Source organism: Geospiza fortis, unplaced genomic scaffold (assembly GCF_000277835.1).
Source record: "Geospiza fortis unplaced genomic scaffold, GeoFor_1.0 scaffold171, whole genome shotgun sequence".
Lineage (NCBI taxonomy): Eukaryota > Metazoa > Chordata > Aves > Passeriformes > Thraupidae > Geospiza > Geospiza fortis.
The window spans coordinates 2,711,232-2,736,646 of record NW_005054313.1 but is presented as its reverse complement, the minus strand read 5'-3'; the positions used below and the strand labels follow the sequence as shown (position 1 = coordinate 2,736,646).

At 42.5% G+C, this 25,415-nt stretch overlaps 1 protein-coding gene across 1 annotated transcript in view; it reads right to left on the bottom strand.

The window, feature by feature from the left end:
• Window positions 1-25,415, bottom strand: part of HDGFL3 (HDGF like 3) — a 59,808-nt gene that overhangs the window by 15,044 nt on the left and 19,349 nt on the right. The window contains exon 2 of the mRNA XM_031055893.1: window positions 517-643. Within this exon, the coding sequence (XP_030911753.1) occupies window positions 517-643 (127 nt within the window). The remainder of the gene's footprint in view (window positions 1-516; window positions 644-25,415) is intronic.

The window sequence follows — 25,415 nt, the reverse complement described above, 5'->3', positions numbered from 1 at the left end:
CAGCTCAGTTCTTCTATCACTTCTGAGAGCTCCATCCCACAATATCCCAGCACAGATCTCCCAGGAATGCACATATTTGGAAGCTCTGCTGAGACTCTGGGGTCTGCTTCCTTTCACATCACAAACCACCAAGTGAGCTCTCACACAGGACATGAGCTCAAAGGTGTCCAAACACAAGAGCCTCATCTCTGCTATCATGGACATCCAAGCAAAAAATGTTTGCCCCTGCCTCTGAGTTCAGGGCTTTTTCAGACCCTTTAATGAATTCATGCCCACACATTCCTTTACAGGATACACAGGATTTTATGTTTAGCTCATGGCAGACCATGAAGGCAGCAGCATTCCCAGCTACTCTCAGCTTTCACTCCCATTTGTTAACACCAATGAGTTGGGCTTGCAGGACCTTTCTCTAGGCTCCCAATGGCTTCAGCCAGGATTTGTCCCAGTGAAATCAGAGGAAATTATGTTAGCTGTGCTGGAAAAAGGCATTTCCAAAGGAACAGGTCATTCACTTACGTTTCATGAGTCCCAAAGAAGAAGATGGGGTATTTATTTGCTGGAGGCTTGACGGCTCCTTCAGGAAGTTCATCAATCTGTAAGAAAGTAAACAGCAGAAAAAAGATTATTCCCAAAAGTGGTGTCCCTCATCCAAGCATCCCACCAAGCCATGGAGGTGCTAGCAGAGGTATCCTGCAGCCCTGGGAGGTCCCACTGTGTGCTGGGGTGGGGAAGGGAAGACAGCTGCTGGCTTTTCAGGCAAAGTCAGCATATGACTGAAATACTGCAGGGAGACAGCAGAAGACCCAGGAGCACGCACAAAGTTTTAATGATTTCATGGGCATTATAATACACAAAGGCAATAAAATCAACTCTGCTTAATTTAAGTGTCAACTTCAGATCCTGCCTCATCAAAGGCATCAGAGCCCAGAGGGTAATCCTGCCTGTCTCACACAGCCACCTCAATAACTTCTGCAACAAATGGGGAACAGATGGGACTCTGGGACTCAGCAGCTGGAGGACAGGACAATCTCCCAGTGGTGCTTCCTGTGGTGATGGTGGTACACAGTGTAAAATGTGTAATGCACACCAGGGAGGAGGGCAGGGACTCTCCTTCCCCTGCAACACCCTGATAACTGGATTTGGTTACCACTCCCCTCTCTACCCTCTCTCTTCTTTCACATTTTAATCCTGGCCTGGTATTTCTCAGGATAGAGCTGCAGAGCAGTGAAAGGAGGGATGCTGAGGGTGTTCTCCTGAGATAGAGAGCAAACCGTACTGGAACAAACCCCTCAGGCTGAGCAGTTCCCAGACCCCTTTTCCCAATGTCTGAGTGAGCGCACTGGTTGTGAGGCAGAGGGTGAGGCCCAGGACTTAATCTTGTCTATGCCTAATTTTGAAGTCCTCTGCAACAGAAATAAGGGAGTCCAGGTGCCTACCCACATAAACCAGAAACACAGCAAAGCTTTAAATAACATCCAAGAGCCTGCCTTCCCAGAAATGGCACTTCTGAGCATATGTGGGTGTGTGAAATTAAGTGTCCAGAGAACTCTCTGGCTGAGAGAGAGCCTAATGAATCTAGATATCTACAGGGCAGCACCAGTGAGCAGGTGAGTGGCCTGGTGCCTGCTCTAAGGCAACTCAGTCTCAACATCAGCATCCTGCCAAATGTCACTGCAACTGAGAGCAAAGTGCTGACATAACAATGCTATACAAAATCTGCTCCTCAGCAGAGCACAGGGATGCAACCTGCATGTTTTCACTCAGGAGGCCAGACCCACATGTGCTTTCCTTCTCCGTTCTTGCTGAGGGACCCCTAACACTGAATTCTTATTGATTAATAAGCACCAGATTGTTTTCAAAGGATGTCCTCTTTCACGGTAAAGCATCTGCTTGGCTCTGTAGCTTTCAAAGGAGCATGAGCTTTGGTAAGAATTCAAACCCTTTTGGTCTTTCTGCAAGGACACCCCTTGGGGATGGAGAAACAAGAGCCACATGTGGAACTGTAACATCACAAGACTCCTCTCTGCAGAAGAAATGGATGCTTATCTTTTCAGTCTAACTGGAACATTCTCTGAAGCTGCACCAAAATCTGGAGATCTGAGAGCACTTCCAAAGCATTCCCTCGGGGCTGTGCATGGTGGGGCTCTGGCACACTGGGTGTCACCCACTGGGGTCATGTGTCACCATGCACCCACCTCCCAGCACAGCCTGCAGGAGACAATCCGGGATTGTCACAGGTGTCACATGTCTTGTGGGCACAGCAATTACTTCTTTCTTGTACTTAACAAAGCTAATGATTTGATAAATAAAAGGAGAATCTATTATTTAAATGCACATAGAAGGAAAACACACACTGGTGGAGGATGAACACATGCATTCCCTTTTAGCTCAGCTGTGTGAAAGGAGGAACTGAAACAACATGACAGGATTTTTGGTGTCCTCTTTATCATCAGGACTACAGAGAGAAAAGGCTGTTATATTACTTTAGAGCTCACCATTTTCTGACATTAACTATTTGTTTTTTAAGAAAGGTTGCTATTTGCTCACAATTCATTATTTAAGTACAGGTATTAGACTTATTTTAAGAGTGATAAAAAGACTGCAGGTCAAAACCACTGCAACTCCCTTTCCAAACTGATAGCAAGTCAGGGAGATAGTGCATGTCTGCAAAATATTTTATGCCTCCTTCAAGATGGAAGTATCCACATGTGAGAGCAAAAAAGGCTGTGCTGGCAGTTTACCAAGTGCAGGGAGGGTAACACACCTCCACTGTCTGGATGCCACAGCCATCCTCCTCTTTATTGCGACAAGGAGGATGTCCAGATGCCAGAGCCCAGGAAAATGTGGACTCTTTTGACTAAGACAAACAGTGTCTGCTGGGACTGGAGTGCAAATCTCATTTGGCCACTTGAAACACGGCGCCAGCCCTGGGCTGCATTACAGAGCAGCACAGCCCAGTCACCGCCTCAGCCCCCTCAGAATCTCTCATGAAATAAACAGCTGTAAATGATCAGTAAAGGGGGGGAATGAAGACATGCTTAGCAGGGAATGCTGATCAGAAGGGATTGGGGATCTTACATCACACAATGTGCTATGCTCTAAAGCAGTGAGGATCTCCTAAGCAGAATCCCAAGTGGAGTTAAGCCTTCTGTCTCATTCCCAGCACTTAATGCTGTTAGCTAAGGAGCAGCACCAACAACAAAGGGCAGAACACACATCTGTCACGCAGCTCACCTGCTCCCCATTCCGTGGCATATTTCTTTATTCATCCAAGTATCCCTTCTGACTATGTATCATCACAGGAAACCATAAAAAAGCTTTTCATAGCTTTTGGGAGTTGGCATACACAGACAAACACATGCAGTATAAATCTGCACCAAACAGCTCAAGGAGAGACTGTTAATGCTCCCACTCTAACATTTCACTCTGCAGCGGAGGTCAAGACTTTTCCTGCCTTCACTGATATTGCTGTGAGCTCCCCAGCTCTGGGGCTTATGTTGCTAGTACTGTAACAAGGTTGGATATAAAGTGACAGTGTTATCTTAGGGCCATTGAACTCTGTGGCAGAAACTCCAGGGAATTTAGCGAAGGATGAGACCCTCTCTGCCATTAGGAAAGATCTCGTTTCACCTCTTTCACACAAATCCCTGCATTAGAGACTGCAAGAGGAGAGCTTTGCCCAGTCTCCCCATTCCCAGTAAAGCCACCTTAGCCCTCTGTGAATGTGAAGTCCCTTCGTGCTTATTTAGCTGCAGAACAACCCCTGCACTCCATGACAATTGCTGTTGTTTTGGTGTAGCAGAAAGCAAGCAGTACAAGCATCCATACTGCAATCTCCTGCTGCTGCACTCAGTCACAATTTATTCCCATTCTACAGGATGTTTTGGTTAAATATGCTGCAGATTTGGATCCGATATTTTTCCCCATATCAGCAAGATCAAAGACAGAGGCAGGGAGGGAGGGAGAGGAAGAGAGTGAGCGCATGAGCACAAGAGCGAAAAAAGCATCGCTGCCTTGAACCAGGAACAAAAGAGGAAAGAGCACCCATACTAGAACACAGTGTTGTAGTCACAGAAACCTCACTAATGACTAAAGCATCTGTCTATCAGAGAGCCAGACTGCGACTGTGTTTTGCTCCTGGAAGGAAACAAACAGATTCTCAAGTACCCACTATAACCTGCAATCAAACACGGCTCCATCCCTGCCTGAAGCAGAGCGGGCTGGAGCTTGCTGCCACAGAAATCAGTGTGAGCAGCACATGGGTGCAAATCTGACATGTGCATCAGCAGCACCATGGGCAGCCGCTTCAATTATGGCTAAAATTAAAGCAGGTGGTTTCAGATTTCGAGTTTTATCCCCTTAGCTCCCGTTGCTGTCATCTGCTTAATGAATAACAATTGCTTTCTTTTTGCACAACCTCAGCAGAGCTGCGCTGCCCAGCGTTTGTTTGCCAACCAAGCAGCAGAGCTTTAAAGATGTAACTGCGAGGTTTTTTTCCAGTAAACAAACGCCAGGCTTCTAGGGTCAAGAACACCGAACAGAAAATTCAGCTCGCTCCTCTCCAACCAGAGCAGGGCTTTATCAAGCCGTGTTGCTACTGACTACCAATGTGGAGGCAAGAAGCCCGTCAGACCCTTACACTGTGCTTTACTGGCTAGGATGGGTGCGCAGCCCGAGGATTTTGCTCTCGGTGGTGCCGAGCAATCTCTGACTTCTCAGGGAGTGTCCCCGCTGTCTGTCGGGTGGGTTTAGAGCCCTGGCACCGCAGTGCTCCCTTCCGTGAGCTCGGGGACCCTGGGGAGCGCGGCTGGCTGGGCTGGGCTGGCGCTGCAGAGCAGAGCCCGGCGACAAGGACAACGGCAGCACAAGCACACATCATCGCCGTGCCTGCCCGTGGGATAACGTGCCATATTCCTGACAGGCTGAGCAGCTCGCTGGGAGCGCTGGTGCAGAGGCAGAGGGAGCTGCACCCCCTCCCGGGCGCTGGGCTCTGCAGAGCTCCACATTCCCTGCAAAACGGGAACCGTGTCTGTGACACACACAGGGGACAGCGGCACAAAGCTGTGTCCCTGCCGGGCTGGCACAGCGCTCCGGGCAGGCTGATGTCCCTGCAGGGCCGGGAAGGGGCAGCGCTGCCCCCCAGGGCAGGACGGGCATCCCAGGGGCATCTCCCTCCCGCTGCGGGGGCAGCAGGTGTCCTGTTCCATGCATCACAAAACCTCCGTGCTGAGGAAAAGCTGCTGCTCAGGAATTCCAGGCTGTCAGGGTGGCTTCCCACCAGACCCTGTCCTATTGCTTTCCAGCAGAATTTTACACACACACAAAAAAGGTATTATGCAAAATACCTATCAGGTCCTCATTTACAGAAACAAAAACTTTACATCAGCATGCAGGGATGCTTATGTGGGTAGCAAAAACCACAAGATTTCCTTTTATTTTGCAAAAAAAGAGGGAATTAAAACTGCAGAGCAGTAATCACTGATTGTTTTGAGATAGTGTAAATGCCTTTGATTGGCAAAAGCACACAGAGCCATTGCTGAGATCCGCATCTCCCACTGAAATCCCTGGAGCTGCTGCTGCACAGCAGTGGAGCAGAGGCCTATAGTATTTGCTGGAAAGTGGTTTAAATTGCTTATTATTGCCCAACACATGCAAGCAGCTTGATCTTTTGCAGTTAGCTTATTAGCAGAACTCTAGATGGATAAAAGCAATAGCCTTCAAAATCCATTATTAAAATAGGATATTTTGCTTTACTACAACATTTTTATTCCAATGGATTTATTATGCTTTTTAATAGCTAATGCTACTCGGAGTCAGCAGTATAGCAGCATCTTTTCTAAACCATTATTTGAAATACTGTTCTGTAAGATGTAAAATATTAATTTTTTTTCCCCAGAGGATCCTAAAATGTAAAAAAAAAAAAAGAAAAAAAAATTAAAAATCCAACCTGCTTCAAGCTAAAACCTGTGACTCAAATTCTATAGTGCTAAAATTGAAGAGCAATCCAACTAAAGCTGATTGGAGACTGCTGACTTTTTCTCTCATGTAACAAGACTGATATTTGAAGCAGAGCACTACTCCCCAATGTACATCACATACCTGAACTCCTGGTGTGGAATGCTGGCATATGCACTTTTTCACCCATTAAAAAAGATAACCCTGTGAAGGGTGAGACTGGAAGCAGAATCCAACTTAATAAGGTGGAATTGCACAGCTACAAAAGTAAAAATTAAAAAAGTCTCTGGGCATGGAAGAGTGCCACCAGCAAAAACAAAAAGCAAAACAAGATTAAAACCAGCAGAGCATACTTCTGAACACTGCTGAAAATGGCTGAAGGGTATCCTGCAGACAGCCAGAAATGACAATATAAAGACATCAATCCTCCTTTTTTTTTTCCTGTGCATGCTCAGGACCTCAACGAGATAGAAGACAATGAAGGGTTAGTTGGAGTCCAAACAATGCTGGCAGCAATGTCTCACTAGGAAAGATCAGCAGTCTTGCAGCTGAGTTCAGCCCCTTTACATCCCTAATTAGCAGCATATTTTTAAGACAGAAAGTTGAAATACACTTTCTGCAGAGCTGCTTTAATCTCCACTATGAAAATGGGGCCAGAGCTTAGTTCTGCGTGACTGGTATCTATATGCATGACTTTGTAGATAACTGATCTGTTCATGTGATTCAAGTCCTCTCTGCACTGCTGGGGCTGCTGGATGGAAGATGGCAGAGGAGGAGACTTGGGGAATACAAAGACAAGTCCTCTCCCTGCCACTGGCCCCTGGGATGACCTTGGCCACGTGAATCACTGCGTCTCCTCCAGCCTCACTTTTATGAATGGGGACTATGGGACTGCTCTTGTAAAGCACTTGAGGTCCACCGCTAAAATGAGAGGAATTCCTAATAATGCACACTTCCAGCTCTGTCAGAGTGGCATTTCAGGTTACGAAACTGCAATCCTCCCACTGAGCACACCCCAAAGCCAGGCTGCTGCAGAAATGCTCTCTTTTCTCCAATGAAGTGTTTCCCTGCTACTGTGAATGAAGCAGTGGTGCTACCACTAGGATTCTGTTTTTCCCAGTCTCTTCCCCAAGGAGAGAAAAGGATGTGATCACATTGTTTTCAGCCTGACTCTTACCTGCAATAACTCAGGGACACGTCAGACAATTTTGCCAAACCAGACAAAAGGAGAAAGGCCAGAGAGATATTAAGTTTCCCCATGTTTTGTGATAAATAGGCTGTCCAACAGAAGATGGGCAGACAAGCAGTCCATATGCTGAGAGACAGCTTGCAATGCAGGCTGAATCAAAACATCAGACACTGGGAAATCCACACAAAAGCAAGCCAGAGAAAAATAAACTTCTTAAGTTTCATGGCTCACAAAATTACTTTTTATTTGTGTATGGATGGGGAGAGCTTGTTTATTTTAAACAAATAATGCCAGCTCTGAGGCATTTAACATTTACTTTTCTTCCCTTTAAGCACAGTGAAGGCTTTCTTCCCCTTCATCTGAATTATTCCTCAGATATCAAAATACTGTTTGCAATGTACATCCACCAAAGAAAATCAGAGTGGGCCCACTAATACCTAATGAAAGCAATTTCTGACGACAAAATTTGATTATCCTATTTTACCATCTTACCTCAAATATCTTAGTCTTGAAATATACAAGTGTGAAAGAAATGCACATACAAAATGTGTTTAGAAGATATACAGCAAATAAAAATTAAATAACCAGTCAAGACATCAATAAGTGAGAAATTTTAGGGACTGGACATTTACAAACACTGTATTTCTGTCCTCCTACTCTCTTCTTAAAAACCAAAGATACATGAAGAGTCATATAACCTTCCTCTCCAAAGTGTTCAGATAAACCCTGCCACTTTCTGTATCTCATCTCCTCAGAGTGCATGGATGGTATAAGAACCCTTCAGACTGAGAAAGATATTTTTGCCTCCCAATATTTACCCTAGAATGTTACTACTTCATTGATTTTGTTTGGTTTTAAGGAAGAATGTTATATTCATGAGGTAGGACTTTTTTTGCCAGTTAACTTGATCAAAACACTTTCAATTAGATGCAGCCAGCCTAGAGCGTTGACATTTGGTCAAACACACACAACTGAATTTATACTTGAGGCTCATTTGTTCCACCCAAAGCTCCATATTCTCCAGTCCAAGCTTTTATTAAAAGAAGTGTTGCAAGGCCTTATACTCCTATCAGCACACTTAAAGCCAAAAGGTAAGCAAATTTCCAGAAGACTGCAGTCTCCCAGACTTGGCTGGCTTAATTTACTATTTATTTTTCAGTATAATTTTCTACCCCAAAAAGTCAGTTGAAAAAATCACATGTACAGAGTATTTCTAGGCTGAAGAACACAGAGGTTCCCCAAAAATACACAAAACCTTACTGACATTACAACTTGTGCCCAAGATTGTTTTGGGTAAGGAAATGTGGTCGATGGAGAACACAACTCTCCAGTTTGTGCCAGGGTGGACACACACCTGAGACAAAGAAAGGAACAGTCTCCTTCACTTATTGCAGCCACTTGCTCCTGCTGGGGAGGATTCAAGCTCGAGACTCTGGAGATTCCAATACTATCTGGGATTTTGGGTACAGAAAACCCTCCTGTCTCCTCTGTGACCTGTTTTCTTACTTGCAGCTAAGGGAGGTAACATCAGGGGCCTAAAACACTCCTTGCCACTGAACAAGTGCCTCATACAGAAAATGCTTACTGTTACCTGGGAAAAGAACACAAAATCTTGGTCCCTTGAAAACACAGAGCATTTTTAGTACCCTGCAACCCTTTGAGGTTCAGGTGCAGCAGCTGAGATGGGACTATGAGTGTCCCACCAGTCCTCTAGAGGGAACGGAGCCACAGCCAAGCACGTATTTGTCTGCATTATGCTGCTCTCTGTGGACTCACAGAACATAAAACCTCACAGCCTCAATGTGTCACACCAGAACACCTATTTACAGGATTTCAGAACTCCTTCGAACACCAAGCTCTGTTTGCTGGGACATGAGCTGATGTGCCCTGTCAGGCACAGGCAGCCTGCACCAGCTGTGGCACATCTGCAGGCACGGGGCTGCCACAGTGGCACTGCCACAATCACAGCCCCCAGGGGCAGCTCGCACCTGCTCGTGGTGCACAGGCCTCACATCATACTCGGGGCTCTGGATAAGTCTGATCACTCACATCACTGGCACACAGGGCAGCTGTTTTGCTGTGATGCAAGTGACACGTAAAAAGCAACGTGCATGCAGGCTGGGGAAATGAGAAGCAATGAAATCTAATTGCAAAGGCAATGAAATGGAGTGATTTGCAATAATTCTGCAAAGGCAGGTTTTTCTGTTTACTCTGCTGCCAAACTGCAAACTCCTACCTGCAGGAGGGCTCAGGGTCTCTGGAAGACCCTGGTTGCTGTAAACCTCACAACTGTCTGCCTGTAGTTAATTGTTTCCTTTACTCCCGCAGCCTCAGCCACCCTCTAAGGCACAAAACAAACCATTAAACCCCCAAAATATTTTGCTAAGATGGAACTTCTGCCTGCATCAACTGGGTTGCTAAAACCATGGAATGAAAAAAGATCCATGGAGTCACAGTGGTCTCTGTGCAGCACTTGGACCCAGCTTTGGTATTTTTACTGCGTTTGCTTTCAGTCTGTGCTCGCATTTCCAGGAGCTGCCATTGGGGTGCCAAATACCTCCTTTGCAAAGTCCCCCAGCCTAGGTTAAACTCTTAGGAATTTTAATCCTCCTACCTAAAGAGACTCGGGAACAAGTTTTTCCAAGTCAAGTCATACCCCTCCCCACTTGCCCATTTTTTTGCTTCCAAAATCTCAGAATGAGAATTTTCATTTAGTTTTGACTCTAAATATAATGCTGCTGAAATTTACTTAGATAGTCCCTAAAAGAATAACAACTTTATTGATTAATTTTCCCCAAACCCAGCTCCTCAAACTCAAGCAGCAGCTTACAGGAATGAAACTATGTTAAAATATACAAAGCACTCCATTATGTACTGTAGACCTATGAAAGATCCTAATTACTAATCCATGTTAGAAAAAAATAAATCAAATAATGAAAACATGAAAGACAAAAAGATGTATTTTTAGAAATATAAGTGGCATTAATGTCAGAGACAAGATGAATACACCAATATGGTAGTGACCAGATTTCTTAGGGTGGAAGCCCATAATTATAAAGAAAAAATGTACATCAAAACCACTAAATAGGAGTTTTAAGCATGTGAGTACTCTTAATTCACATGGATTAATCATGGGCTTGAAGTTGCCTATATGTTTATATTTGTGTAGGATGAAGAGTTACTGTTTAATATCCATTGTTTCTATCCAGTACATTAAGCTGAATAGATGTATGAAGTATGTGTCAGTATTTTGTGTTACCCTCAAAGAACCTCTCAGAATACGGTGTTGCCATGAACACAAGTCACCTACAAAACCCAATAACTCAGCTGCAGTTATGTCACAAAGTTTACTCCATAATCTGCTTTCTTCCTCTAATTTTCTCTAACTTTCCATCTCTATACCTTCTGCCCATCACTGTTTCTCATTTCTATCCCAGAATGGGAGAGGTAACCAGAAGATTAATTTTAAGGATCTAGCCTGTCAAGGAACAAATTACATGTGTGGAACTGTACTAACTATTTCTCACATGCATTAATATTAAATTTTTAAAACCTATGAATCAGGGATGGCATCCATACTAAGCATGTTTTAAATCAGGTTTCTATTTTCTTTTAAAAAGCAACTATGAAGCAACAGCATACTATTCTAACTCATGTTGTGCAAATAATAAATGGAAAAGGCAATTACAAATAAAAGAGGACTTGGTTAGTGATACATGTATTTGGAACTAGGAAGGGCATTAGGGAACACTGCACATACAGATTTATACTGGGATCCAGACAGATTGTTTATACAGACCTCATACAAATCAAGAAAATCCAACCCAAAGCCTTTCTTTCAGTACTGAAAATTTTAATTCTGTCACTTGCCTTTAGTTTTAATTCTGTCACTTGCACAGGTGATGACACATGATGTCTCCAAACCACACTCCACAACCACAGTGTTTTAGCTCACCCCAGTTCAGCCTCACATGCAGCATTCAGGATGGCATCATTTTCCATAAATCTGCCTTGGTTCCAACCCTGACACCCCTGTCATTACAGCAGGTCACTGCCTGGCTGACATTTGACAAACAAGCAAACTAACACCATCATCTAGCAGCAAATGTTTCAGAAAAAGTATAAACTTCTCAGTAAAAATTTGTTCCCCTTGCTCCCACATCTGCTAAAGAAGCTGGCATTTCTTCTGAACATATTGCCACTAAAATCTTTATTATTATGGCCTTCTAGAAAGTTAACAGCTAGAGGCTTGATCCTGCGAGCACAGCTGGGCATACAGTTTGGCAGCATAAACAAAGCCATTGTCTTTGTATGATCAGATCCCATCCAGCACAATGACATGGCAATTATATACACAGGTGAATCCATTCATTTGTAAGGCAGGAGATGGCATAAAGCATCCTCTAAAAGATAAGGAGCAAACATTCACAGCATTTTAATGCTGAAGAGCCCCATCTGACAAATGTGTCTTCTCTAATGTTTTAATCTTTTAACAAGGAGTTCTAGTCACTTTACCAGAAGTACCAATTCAAAAAAATCTGTTCACAAAACTGACCCACTACCTTACAAACATTAAAAAGCTCTAAAGCAGAGTCACACAAATAAATGCAAAGAAAACAAAATATTATCAGATAAAGCAAACTTACTACTTTGCAGACATTAAAATTCTAACCATGAGGCTTAATAGCTTTATGCTACCTTCTTCTACAAGCTGTGACAGAAATACTGACTGTGACAAAGGAAAATAAAATTTGCACAAGAGGAAGATTTTGAAAAAGAACTTCTGATAAAAATCAGCAAAAGGGGTACCTGCACACATGCAAGTCACCTGATCCAGACACCATATGAAAAGAATTATCTTTTGAGTTTACTGCACCAATAATATCTTTCAAAAGTCTTGGTATCTGGAGAGGCACTGCAGTAAGGAATGTCAGATTTTATTTTTTCTTCTTTTAAGATGAATGTCTGCCTTCTCCCTTAGGCTGTGGTCCTACTTTATGTTTCTACAGGCATGTCAGCACACATGTAAGCAGTTTTACTGAAATCAAGGAATCTTTATGCAATCAAACTCATTCTCTGCCTGTGGGACATGGTCTTTAGAGAGCAAACCACTGGGATAAGGTATCATCTTCCTTCTGCTATTCCATAACACCCAGGACAGCCACGCAGTGGATCTGTGCAGGGCAACTAACACATGAAATTCCACAGCCCTTTCCTACTGGGGGATAAAGAAATACAGCAGCAAGAGTGTGCTGCTAAGAACACAGGAACCTCAATTCTGCAAACACTTCCACATGTGATTAATCCTGAATGAATGCTACTTAATTGGATTCCAAATAATAAGAAATCCTTACAGAAATACAAATTTACACTGGCTCAGATGGAAACTACGACATCTGGGCTGAAAACCAACAAGCAACTAATTAGTTTAAGAAAAAGATGACAAAAACATGCCACTACAGTAGGACACAGTGCCTGGCATGAGATGCCTTGTTTAGGTGTATTTCTTGCCAGGATCTGCCTCCCTCAGCTCCTTTTTCCAGGCTCTGGAAGTGGCATTTGGGACAGCAAGGTGGGAACCTTTGCAAATATTCAAAGATAGTCTCAGGCTCGTAGGTGTGCAGTCAGTTCCCCACCTGCTCGTGGTGCACAGGCCTCACATCATACTCGGGGCTCTGGATAAGTCTGATCACTCACATCACTGGCACACAGGGCAGCTGTTTTGCTGTGATGCAAGTGACACGTAAAAAGCAACGTGCATGCAGGCTGGGGAAATGAGAAGCAATGAAATCTAATTGCAAAGGCAATGAAATGGAGTGATTTGCAATAATTCTGCAAAGGCAGGTTTTTCTGTTTACTCTGCTGCCAAACTGCAAACTCCTACCTGCAGGAGGGCTCAGGGTCTCTGGAAGACCCTGGTTGCTCTAAACCTCACAACTGTCTGCCTGTAGTTAATTGTTTCCTTTACTCCCGCAGCCTCAGCCACCCTCTAAGGCACAAAACAAACCATTAAACCCCCAAAATATTTTGCTAAGATGGAACTTCTGCCTGCATCAACTGGGTTGCTAAAACCATGGAATGAAAAAAGATCCATGGAGTCACAGTGGTCTCTGTGCAGCACTTGGACCCAGCTTTGGTATTTTTACTGCGTTTGCTTTCAGTCTGTGCTCGCATTTCCAGGAGCTGCCATTGGGGTGCCAAATACCTCCTTTGCAAAGTCCCCCAGCCTAGGTTAAACTCTTAGGAATTTTAATCCTCCTACCTAAAGAGACTCGGGAACAAGTTTTTCCAAGTCAAGTCATACCCCTCCCCACCTGCCCATTTTTTTGCTTCCAAAATCTCAGAATGAGAATTTTCATTTAGTTTTGACTCTAAATATAATGCTGCTGAAATTTACTTAGATAGTCCCTAAAAGAATAACAACTTTATTGATTAATTTTCCCCAAACCCAGCTCCTCAAACTCAAGCAGCAGCTTACAGGAATGAAACTATGTTAAAATATACAAAGCACTCCATTATGTACTGTAGACCTATGAAAGATCCTAATTACTAATCCATGTTAGAAAAAAATAAATCAAATAATGAAAACATGAAAGACAAAAAGATGTATTTTTAGAAATATAAGTGGCATTAATGTCAGAGACAAGATGAATACACCAATATGGTAGTGACCAGATTTCTTAGGGTGGAAGCCCATAATTATAAAGAAAAAATGTACATCAAAACCACTAAATAGGAGTTTTAAGCATGTGAGTACTCTTAATTCACATGGATTAATCATGGGCTTGAAGTTGCCTATATGTTTATATTTGTGTAGGATGAAGAGTTACTGTTTAATATCCATTGTTTCTATCCAGTACGTTAAGCTGAATAGATGTATGAAGTATGTGTCAGTATTTTGTGTTACCTTCAAAGAACCTCTCAGAATACGGTGTTGCCATGAACACAAGTTACCTACAAAACCCAATAACTCAGCTGCAGTTATGTCACAAAGTTTACTCCATAATCTGCTTTCTTCCTCTAATTTTCTCTAACTTTCCATCTCTATACCTTCTGCCCATCACTGTTTCTCATTTCTATCCCAGAATGGGAGAGGTAACCAGAAGATTAATTTTAAGGATCTAGCCTGTCAAGGAACAAATTACATGTGTGGAACTGTACTAACTATTTCTCACATGCATTAATATTAAATTTTTAAAACCTATGAATCAGGGATGGCATCCATACTAAGCATGTTTTAAATCAGGTTTCTATTTTCTTTTAAAAAGCAACTATGAAGCAACAGCATACTATTCTAACTCATGTTGTGCAAATAATAAATGGAAAAGGCAATTACAAATAAAAGAGGACTTGGTTAGTGATACATGTATTTGGAACTAGGAAGGGCATTAGGGAACACTGCACATACAGATTTATACTGGGATCCAGACAGATTGTTTATACAGACCTCATACAAATCAAGAAAATCCAACCCAAAGCCTTTCTTTCAGTACTGAAAATTTTAATTCTGTCACTTGCCTTTAGTTTTAATGCACAGGTGATGACACATGATGTCTCCAAACCACACTCCACAACCACAGTGTTTTAGCTCACCCCAGTTCAGCCTCACATGCAGCATTCAGGATGGCATCATTTTCCATAAATCTGCCTTGGTTCCAACCCTGACACCCCTGTCATTACAGCAGGTCACTGCCTGGCTGACATTTGACAAACAAGCAAACTAACACCATCATCTAGCAGCAAATGTTTCAGAAAAAGTATAAACTTCTCAGTAAAAATTTGTTCCCCTTGCTCCCACATCTGCTAAAGAAGCTGGCATTTCTTCTGAACATATTGCCACTAAAATCTTTATTATTATGGCCTTCTAGAAAGTTAACAGCTAGAGGCTTGATCCTGCGAGCACAGCTGGGCATACAGTTTGGCAGCATAAACAAAGCCATTGTCTTTGTATGATCAGATCCCATCCAGCACAATGACATGGCAATTATATACACAGGTGAATCCATTCATTTGTAAGGCAGGAGATGGCATAAAGCATCCTCTAAAAGATAAGGAGCAAACATTCACAGCATTTTAATGCTGAAGAGCCCCATCTGACAAATGTGTCTTCTCTAATGTTTTAATCTTTTAACAAGGAGTTCTAGTCACTTTACCAGAAGTACCAATTCAAAAAAATCTGTTCACAAAACTGACCCACTACCTTACAAACATTAAAAAGCTCTAAAGCAGAGTCACACAAATAAATGCAAAGAAAACAAAATATTATCAGATAAAGCAAACTTACTACTTTGCAGACATTAAAATTCTAACCATGAGGCTTAATAGCTTTATGCTACCTTCTTCTACAAGCTGTGACAGAAATACTGACTGTGACAAAGGAAAATAAAATTTGCACAAGAGGAAGATTTTGAAAAAGAACTTCTGATAAAAAACAGCAAAAGGGGTACCTGCACACATGCAAGTCACCTGATCCAGACACCATATGAAAAGAATTATCTTTTGAGTTTGCTGCACCAATAATATCTTTCAAAAGTCTTGGTATCTGGAGAGGCACTGCAGTAAGGAATGTCAGATTTTATTTTTTCTTCTTTTAAGATGAATGTCTGCCTTCTCCCTTAGGCTGTGGTCCTACTTTATGTTTCTACAGGCATGTCAGCACACATGTAAGCAGTTTTACTGAAATCAAGGAATCTTTATGCAATCAAACTCATTCTCTGCCTGTGGGACATGGTCTTTAGAGAGCAAACCACTGGGATAAGGTATCATCTTCCTTCTGCTATTCCATAACACCCAGGACAGCCACGCAGTGGATCTGTGCAGGGCAACTAACACATGAAATTCCACAGCCCTTTCCTACTGGGGGATAAAGAAATACAGCAGCAAGAGTGTGCTGCTAAGAACACAGGAACCTCAATTCTGCAAACACTTCCACATGTGATTAATCCTGAATGAATGCTACTTAATTGGATTCCAGATAATAAGAAATCCTTACAGAAATACAAATTTACACTGGCTCAGATGGAAACTACGACATCTGGGCTGAAAACCAACAAGCAACTAATTAGTTTAAGAAAAAGATGACAAAAACATGCCACTACAGTAGGACACAGTGCCTGGCATGAGATGCCTTGTTTAGGTGTATTTCTTGCCAGGATCTGCCTCCCTCAGCTCCTTTTTCCAGGCTCTGGAAGTGGCATTTGGGACAGCAAGGTGGGAACCTTTGCAAATATTCAAAGATAGTCTCAGGCTCGTAGGTGTGCAGTCAGTTCCCTACCCCCAGGGATTGTAAACCCAGTGACAACTGACTCACAGCCCTGGGTCTGTGAGAAATACGAGCTGCACGTAAACCGAAATTCAGTCTGCACAGGGAAAAACACAACACAGCTGGGAAAAAGGATTGGCAGTGTCAGAGAGAGAAAGCTGGAAGCAGCAATACTACAGGAAGCCAATAGTGGACCACAAGTTACATTTGAATAACCAGTGTGCTGCAAAGGTCAAGGCGCTCTGCAGCAATCCCATACACAAACACACATCCTGCCAGCGTGGGCAGAGCCCCACAGGGTGGAACTGCACCTGGGAGAATGGTCCAGCCCTTGTGCAGGACATGGATGGACGGCCTGGAACATCTTAAATGCTTAGGGCAATGCACACACCAAAAGCATTCAGTGGGGCTGGTGGGATTGATTTAGTGTTCAGAGGTAGGAAAGGAAAAAGCAAAACTCAAGAGGAGGAAGGAGACAAATCTCCTTTCGAGGTGCAGTGCTCTGCTTTCTGGCACCCCCTTATGCTGCTGTGCCAGGACAGACAACCCAGGCACAAGTGAGTCCAAACCCTGCTCCACGGGCACCCCCTCCCTTGCTCCCACCCCACAGTGCCATGGAAAAGGTGAACTGTAAGTGCCCTACATCCAAGCATCTCCCAGAGGATTAAGCAGAAAAGGAGCAGCAGGAGCTGCCTCCTAGTTACCAAACAACAGGTCAGAGACTGGGGTAACAGTCAGGGATGGAGACCTGGATTATTGTTTTCTACATGCGGAAGAGATTCCAGATGAGGAAGGTACACTGTCCTCCAAGAATTAAAAGAAAGGGCTGACAGTAACCCTTTATGGAGGTGTGAATGCTGTAAAATATAAGTTTTGCGAAGCAGAAGAGAAACTAGCAAGAAAGACCTGCTTGGTTCCAATGACTTTGTATGCAAAACACATCAGCAGATCAAGGAAATAGCAGCAACTCCAGAATTGTTCTTTGCAACTATAGCTTTTGCTCTTCTCTTTGCACTTTCCTGCTTCTCCCACCTGGATTGAATCTCCAGACTGATGCTACACATCTCTGTAAGGTCACTCCCTGTGTTATTATTAAGTTTCAATATGTACTTATATTTAGTACATTCAGTAATCCAGTCTGATATGGGATTGATTCCCAGAAACGGTTTGCATTATTGTGCAATTGTATCTTGAGCTCTCCCAGACTTAAGAGTTTCTTCTGCCTTTGGTTTAGTTTTACTCTTTGTATTTTAAGTGGCTTCATAGGTAGGTGCCTTCCAAGGCCAAGGAGGACAAAGTTCCTGACTCTAAAGGCTGACACTGTTTCCTAGTTGACATCAGTGACACCACAGTGACATCTGTAAGGTCCTTACAGTCCAGAATTTTTTCCTTCCTCCTTGGCCCTACTTACTCTGCTGCATGTAGGATGTTTTGTTAACTGATTGTCTTAAGGAAATTCTTTGGTAAATGATATTCCTTGCCCTGTTTTTCCTCTTTTGTTATATGATGTCTTCTATTCTAGCAGCCAAACCAGAGCTGGCAAACAGCCTCTCTCTAGGTTTTTTACACATTGCTGCAAGGCAAAATAAACAGTTGTTTCCAGTTTGCATTGTCAGGGCTACAGATGTATGCTAATTAACCTTTCAATCTGCTGATGGAAAGCTGAAAGAGATTTAAATGTACTTTTCTAAGGCAGAGACCAAAGTCTGTGGACACCTGTCCTTTCTAATGCTGGGCTCTGTGTGGCCCAGAGCAGAGTACGTCATGTCCTCCCTTTATGTTGACTCTGAAGGCATTTTCAGATTTCAGCAGAGCCTCACAAAAGGCCAGGAGGCAGAGATAAAATCCTTCTGAAATTCAAGGACATTACGTGTCTTTTTGGAGAAACACTGATGCCAAGGATAATATTTGGGTTGACCTGAGACCACTTGAAGGATGGGGAACTTCAGACAGGGACTACTTCATAACATGGGAAGTTCATTGTTTTGTTAAGATACTGCAGTATTGACTCAAATTTCTTACTCTCCTTTTGTTTTCTAGAACCAAAACCCGACAAACAAACAAAACCAATCCCCAAAGCCAGGTCTCATACACCCTTCAGGCAAAGGTATTATCAAGCCTCTCATGTCAAACAGTTTGAGCAGAAGAAAGGAAAACGAAATGAATCTGCAGTTTATATCCAATTTCAGTATCAGGTTTAGAACTGGCTGCTACACAAATGAATGAAACAATCTCAGATGTGCAAAGCCAGTACTACAGAGACCTTCCCAAGAGGAGGAACCAAGGCTCTGTTTCCTTCCTTAACTTTTAAAAGCTTTACCTCATGATACTGCCTTGTTTGCCAAATATTTCTTGGAATCTTTCAAATAATGGTTCATTCTCACTGCTCCATTGTGCTTCAGCCAAACCACTGGCTGCTGCTGCTGCCTCTGCTGGAGTCCAGAGTCAGCTGATGCCCTGCCCATGTGCTCCTCCTGTGCTCTCAGATCTGCTCTTTGCCAGGGGAGCATGTGCACAGGGCAGGTGTGTCTGCACACACAGACCCATCCTGGGAGCTGGGATCAGAGATGGATGGCACAGGGGCAGCCTTGAAAAGTACCAGGTTGCCTAAAGAAACAGCACAGCGCTGATGTTCAGCTAACCCCTAACCTAATCTCCTCAATCTCCTCCTCATCTCCACAACCTCTTCCTGCCTGCTCCACACAGACTCCTTCCCAGTGATTGTTGCTGTATTTACCACTCAAACTGCAGTATTACTGAGAGGCCTCAGGCAGCCTCATTCTCCCTTATGCCTCTCAAGTACACAGTGGAAAGGTTTTTACTGCTCAGGCACCATCATTTGGAACAGTTAAAATGCCCAACCTCTCCCCATTATTATCCCTTCTCCAGCATTATCAGGAAGTCCTTTCATCTATCCTCAAATGACAATTGTATATACTTACTGTCAGCAACCACTTGCTTACAAGATTTTTATTACTCTAAATGCAGGAAGAGTTGTTAATGTGTTATTATGACAGGAAAATCGGGAAATGAAGAGTTAAGGCTGAAAACTCTGCCTTCATTTTGCTGCCTACAAAAAGTTCATTCCAGTTGGGAATCCTGAAAGGTTCTTTACCCAATAAAAAAAGAGATCTGTCACTTAATGAGGAGAAACTAATATTTCTCCTATCTTTTTGTAGAAGCAACATACAGATTGACTTGACAGGCTACAGATTTCACTGAAAGGGGCACTATTCCTTCATCCAAAATATATATCCAATGATTTCCATGAGATCAGTTGATGAAAATTATTCAGTGGCTCCAAAGTAATAAGGAAAGCCTCTAACAAAAATTTGTAGAGTATGGGTATGAAAAACTTTTTTGCTTATTGCTTCAAAACTTCTGAGACAACTGTTAGCTTCATTTGGACTTAAAATTGTGACACTGCAGGAGAAGATGAATACATCTATTGTCATCTATACAAAAAGATCAGACTTGCACATTTGGGGCTAATTATTTAAACTAATTAAAGAGGGGAAAAAAGCAGCAGAGAGACTTAAAGAACTGAATTTTAAAGATGTTTCCCCTTATACCCCTGCTGTGCTAACAACAAACATGGAACATCTTGGCCCCAAAATGATTTGTTTGCCAAACAAGAGCAAAGGTTTTACTGTAAGATGTGGTTCAACTTCATGTATAAAAATGATGACATTTTATGCTACAATCCTCAGATGAAAGCTTTTTAATTCACACTTCAAACTGATTGCAGGAGGACAGAAAAAGACCATCAGCTACTTAAGTTCCCTACTTTCCAAACAGTGGGAGAATTAATACTTCACTCCTTGTTGTTTTTGTTTCAGGAAAGGAAGGAATCATTACTCAATGAACTGATTAAGTCACTGAAAATGCATTCACCTGTACTCTAGGATATGACCAGGTATCTGCAAATAAGTTTAAATGCTGTCTAAACAACATGTGTCAACGGGTGCAGAGGAATTAGAAAGTCCAAACAATTCCATAAAGGACTCTTTGCCTTAAATGTGCTCTTCTCCCATGCACCACAGCAGAACTCATGGAAGTGCTGCCTGAAGAAGCCACGGCCTCACCATCAGTTCCCAGGATAAACCAGACCTGCGCAGTGATCAGCAAATCACGTCTCATCTCAGAAAGGAACAAACACAGACCTGCCAGGAAAAATTGCTTGCAGATCTCCAAGGACTGATGTATGATGAGGTCCATAATTAAAGAGGGAGAGAGACTGAAGAAGCTCTGAGCTGGTAAAGCAGAAGTCACAGGGGACTCGTATTTAGTAACATGGCAAAAGTGAGATCATAAACCGGAGCAACCAAAAGGAGAAAAGGAGAAAAGCACATGGTGCAGGACTGGACAGGTCCCAAGTGGCCAAGGAGAAAAGCTCAAAAGACTGCAGACCAAGTTTTGGCAGAAAAACACAGAGAAAGATCTGTTGTCTATTTTGATGGACCCTTTGAAGTTTTCTGGATCTAATCTGATTTTTGTCTGTCATTCTTTGCCAGAAAAGATAAACCCTGCCAGGGAAAAACCCACCTTGCCTTATTCTTATATTAATACAAAAACAAATGGTCTGTTTTAAATATCAAACACCTAAAACACAGAACCTTTCTTCTACGATGTGTTGGAGAGTTCAATATTTGCAAGCTGTCATACTGGCCATTATAACAGACCAAAGTTGTTTCTGTACCTTGTACTTTATAAAATGATGTCAGAATATAAGCCTTGGTCCTATTTCTACAACTGCACCAAAATCAACCCTCTGGCTCTATCCACACTTCACTGAACTGGATGACAGAGGCTTATTTACTAAAATGTCTGCACAGAAGTGTCCAAAATATATTTTTGAAATTTTTTTTGCTGATACTGAATGTCTTCTGTTACTCTGTAGAGTAATTTCTTTTAACAGTGTCTAACATTATATTACATTATGATACCACAGCGTTATGAGCCTTTCTAGGCTGTCATCTAACACAGTCTTTAGGCATAAGCTTACCTTTAAACCTTTCCCTTGAATTATTTTAGTTCATACTTTGAGGTGCCTTACTTTCATGCCCTGTTGGAGGGGGACACAGTCAACAATACTGAAAACACTGAGCTAGAAACTCCCATGTAATCACTACATGATGATGGCTCTGCCTGCCACTGACACTAGTTCCCATTAAAATGACAGCATTTACTATGTATTACTCTAAGCAATATACTGAACATTTCACATCCATTTGCAACTAATACATTGAAGTGCCCCAAATCCCATTCTGCCATTGCTACTGGCAGATGTTTTTTCACAGTGGCGTTCATAAGAGTGGCATTCATTCATTGTTAGCTAAGTAGCAAATCTGGAGTTAAAGTACATATTAATTCAGAGTAGCAATAAAGGAACTGGACAAGACAAACAGGAGTCCAGCAAATGGGAACTTCACCCTGACAAGATGGCAAATACACCTTCATAATGCTGTGACACCAACACTTTAAAGGCTGTGTTCTCCTCCCAGCACAACATTCTAAACAGCTTTAAACAACCATTATTTACATTAAAATCCATTTTATTTACATTAAAATACATTGTCTTACCTGCTTGAGTCTCTTGTATTATCCCAAATAAACTTTGCCATCCCTACACAAACTCCTGCTGCTTATCCAAATACAGTTCTTGTCTCCCCAGCTGCACAATCCTAGACTTCTGTTCAATAATGGCATCAGCCATTTATTTGGGCATGTTCTTATTTTATTGAGGTCATTCCAGACTTTTTCTTTGCTCTCTACAGTTGCATTAACAGCTTCCTTCCTATTTTTAAATCAGTAGCTAATTTCAGCAACTAAGTGCCTATTGTTTCTTCAGGGTCACTCATAAAACAAACACCATTATTGATCTTTCTGAATCTACCACTAGTTTTCCTTTTTATCTCATCTGAGTGACTATTCAAGGGGCAATTTCTCAATAAACCAGGACATTTATCCTAGATAAACTAGGGTATCTGAAGGAAGAGATTTTTCTGTCTATGTGTACTAATACAGCTCCTATCACAGCAGTATCAAAGAAACTCATAAACCCTTAGGGATTTTGTCTCCACAACACCTTTTTAAAGGGACAAGAGTTGTTAACTGTCTTTTACAAACAAGGAAGTAAGATACAGGGGGATTTAGTGCTCCAAAGGCAAAGACCACTCATCAAATGTACAACAAATTAAATTCTTATTTTCTACATTTTAACCACAATGGCATCTTCCCTCTATTTTTGCACGCTCTCTGGATACACAATTGCTTACTTGTTGGATTGATGACCTGGCCAGTTTATATTTATTCTGCTTTTTTGATGAGCATCTGAAGACAACAGACATCACAGACAAACATAAAAACCATGTTAACCAAACAGTATTTCCTTTACCATTATTATTAAACTTGAATACAATTCTAAACCTATTTGTTGTCCTCCAGTCAAGCTAAAGGAAACTTTGGCTTTGCACAAGAAAATGTGATACCAAAAAGCAAAGCAGCCCATCCAGGTAATAAGACCTAAGTAACCTCTTTCAGCCATCAGGTATGTGGCCATTATTGTTTTGGCCAAGTGTGGCAAATCCAGTCCTTCTCAAATGAATTCTAGACCAATCCACAAAGAAATGTTAAATGCAGTTTGACTGCTAGAGCACTCCATCAGTTAAAAGACACAATTTTTCCATGGTGCCCTGTAATTTCATCACTATTTTGCCACTTTTTGCATCTTTTTTCTCTCTTTACTCATAGAGATGGTTTGTCAGGGTTGTTCTTACTGATCACTGGATCAACACAGCTCCAAAGAGAGGGGTGGGAATTGAGGCAGGGATTGAGAGGGCTGCCTGTGCTGGGTTTGTCTGCACTCTGCTGCTGGGGCCTCTGGGATCAGAGGAACCTCCTCTGCACGACACTACCCATGTGCACAGAAATACATGGCTGACTCTGAGCCAGGGCAGTTATGTCTGTGTTTCATTAAAGGGCAGGCAGATCACTTCTGTCCTGCTCCAACACTTCACAGGTTTATTAAACACAGTTTAAGAAGTTTGTCCCTAGACAGGAAATTCATGCCAAAGGTCTCACTGATGCCAAACACCACTTGGTAGGGGCAATAACACTGCCATTTAAATGTATTGTTACTCGTATTACTGAAGCTACTATATTACTATATTAGCATGAAATATAGAAGTTTTTATGAGAATACAAAGATCAAATATGCTAATTGCATAATGAATAGAGAAGTAGCTAGCAACCACTCAAGGATCTGGAAGCAAGTGAATCTCCTGGATAAAAGGCATTCAGTTAATCAGAAGTTGCATTCTCAACTCAAATATTTATTTGCTTCTTATTTGTATGCCATAAGCAAAATAAAGACTAGGTTTTGCCTTCATTGAAGAAAGTGTGCATCAGGCAAAACTTGGCAACCAAGATGATGAAAAGTCCTAGCATGGCATGAACTATATTTTTAACAAGGTTCAGGCAAACATCAGCCTGATCTACCATGGAGTTGTATGTAATGGCATCACAAGTCACAGGAGCACATTCTGTGCACACTCTGCTGAACTAACACCCAGCACTAATGCTCCCCTCTCCTGACAGCTCTCTTCCTACCTGGTGGTAGACTCTGGGCTCTCTGCAGGTTCTGCCTCTACTTGCTAAGTCATGTTAAAACTAGAGACTGCTTTGTCTTCACTTGAACTTTACATTCTGTTAGTCTGCGCAAAGGAAGTGAGTTATGTGAACAGCACACCTATTTTTTCCTAGTCAAGATGTACTTTGTTGGATATTATTGCCATTCAGGTGCCTATTCAGTGAGCCAGTCAAAAACTATGACCAGCTGCATAGCATATAATGATTTTTTGAAAGGAAAGAAAATGCCATTAAAACAAAAGGCCCTGTTCTGCTTCTGAGTAAACAAATGGGAGTTTTACAAATGCTCAAAAAGGAAAGGGATTAACATGCTTCAACATGGTAATGGTCTCAACAGTTCACATTAAAATTTTCACAGTAAATTAAACCATGACAGAGGTAGGAAAGAAGTCAATTTTCAATGGTTCATGCTGTTCTGCTGACATAAATTGCCATTTTTTAGGTAGTATATCCACCAACCTGTATAATGATAGAATTACAAAACCACAACCCGTTGTTGATTATGTTCGGCCTTTTGCATGCTAATTTTAGCCTGCTCTGCCAAAATAATTGCATGCACCACCTCATTACCAGGCTTCTGGATATTTAGAACCCTGTCACTATTCTTTTTTCACTGACCTTTGCTTAAGCCTGCTCTGTTGGCCTTCCCTCCTTGCACAGTGTCTGCTGTTCAACAACACTTCTACTTCCCAGTTCTGCCCAGGACACCTTCCCAGCACCCATCCTTTTCCAGGGCTGTCTTGCCAAGGCTAATGCTAAATGTCATCCATCTCTGCCCTGCTCATCCACGTTTCCCTGCAGGTTGCACACAACTCTTCACTATCTTCATGCTCTTTACAGTCTGTAAAGAACAGCAACTTTCCTTGACTAGGAAATGGCATGAAGCACTCCCCAGTCATCCCAGCAAGGCCGGGGAAGACAAGTAAATACAGACTCACTGGTTGATGCCTGCCAAGAGTTCCCACAACATGTGTTACTTAGTGAGTTTACACAACAGTGACCAAAGAGGAGGGAAAGGACAGGCCATGTAAGCGTGCCAGCACCAGACCCCCCACGGAAAGCTCTGCCCTGTGTTATTGTAGCAGCACCAGAAATGGATGTTCAAGTACAATCAGCGCTTATCTGACCGTCAAATGACCACGGTGCCTTTGCATCTCAGTTGCATCACAGCAGTGTAAAACAAAAAATGACAAAGGCCTATGAAAGAAAGTCAACCCAGTAAAGGGCAAGGTATGGCGGGAGGTGCGGGAGACCCAAAAGCCGGGGTGCAGTGGGGTGGCACCAGGGCTGGGGGCTGCCCCCGAGCCAGACCCGATTCACCTCACCCAAGCTCCCCGGGCCGGGCTGATTCCGCCGCGC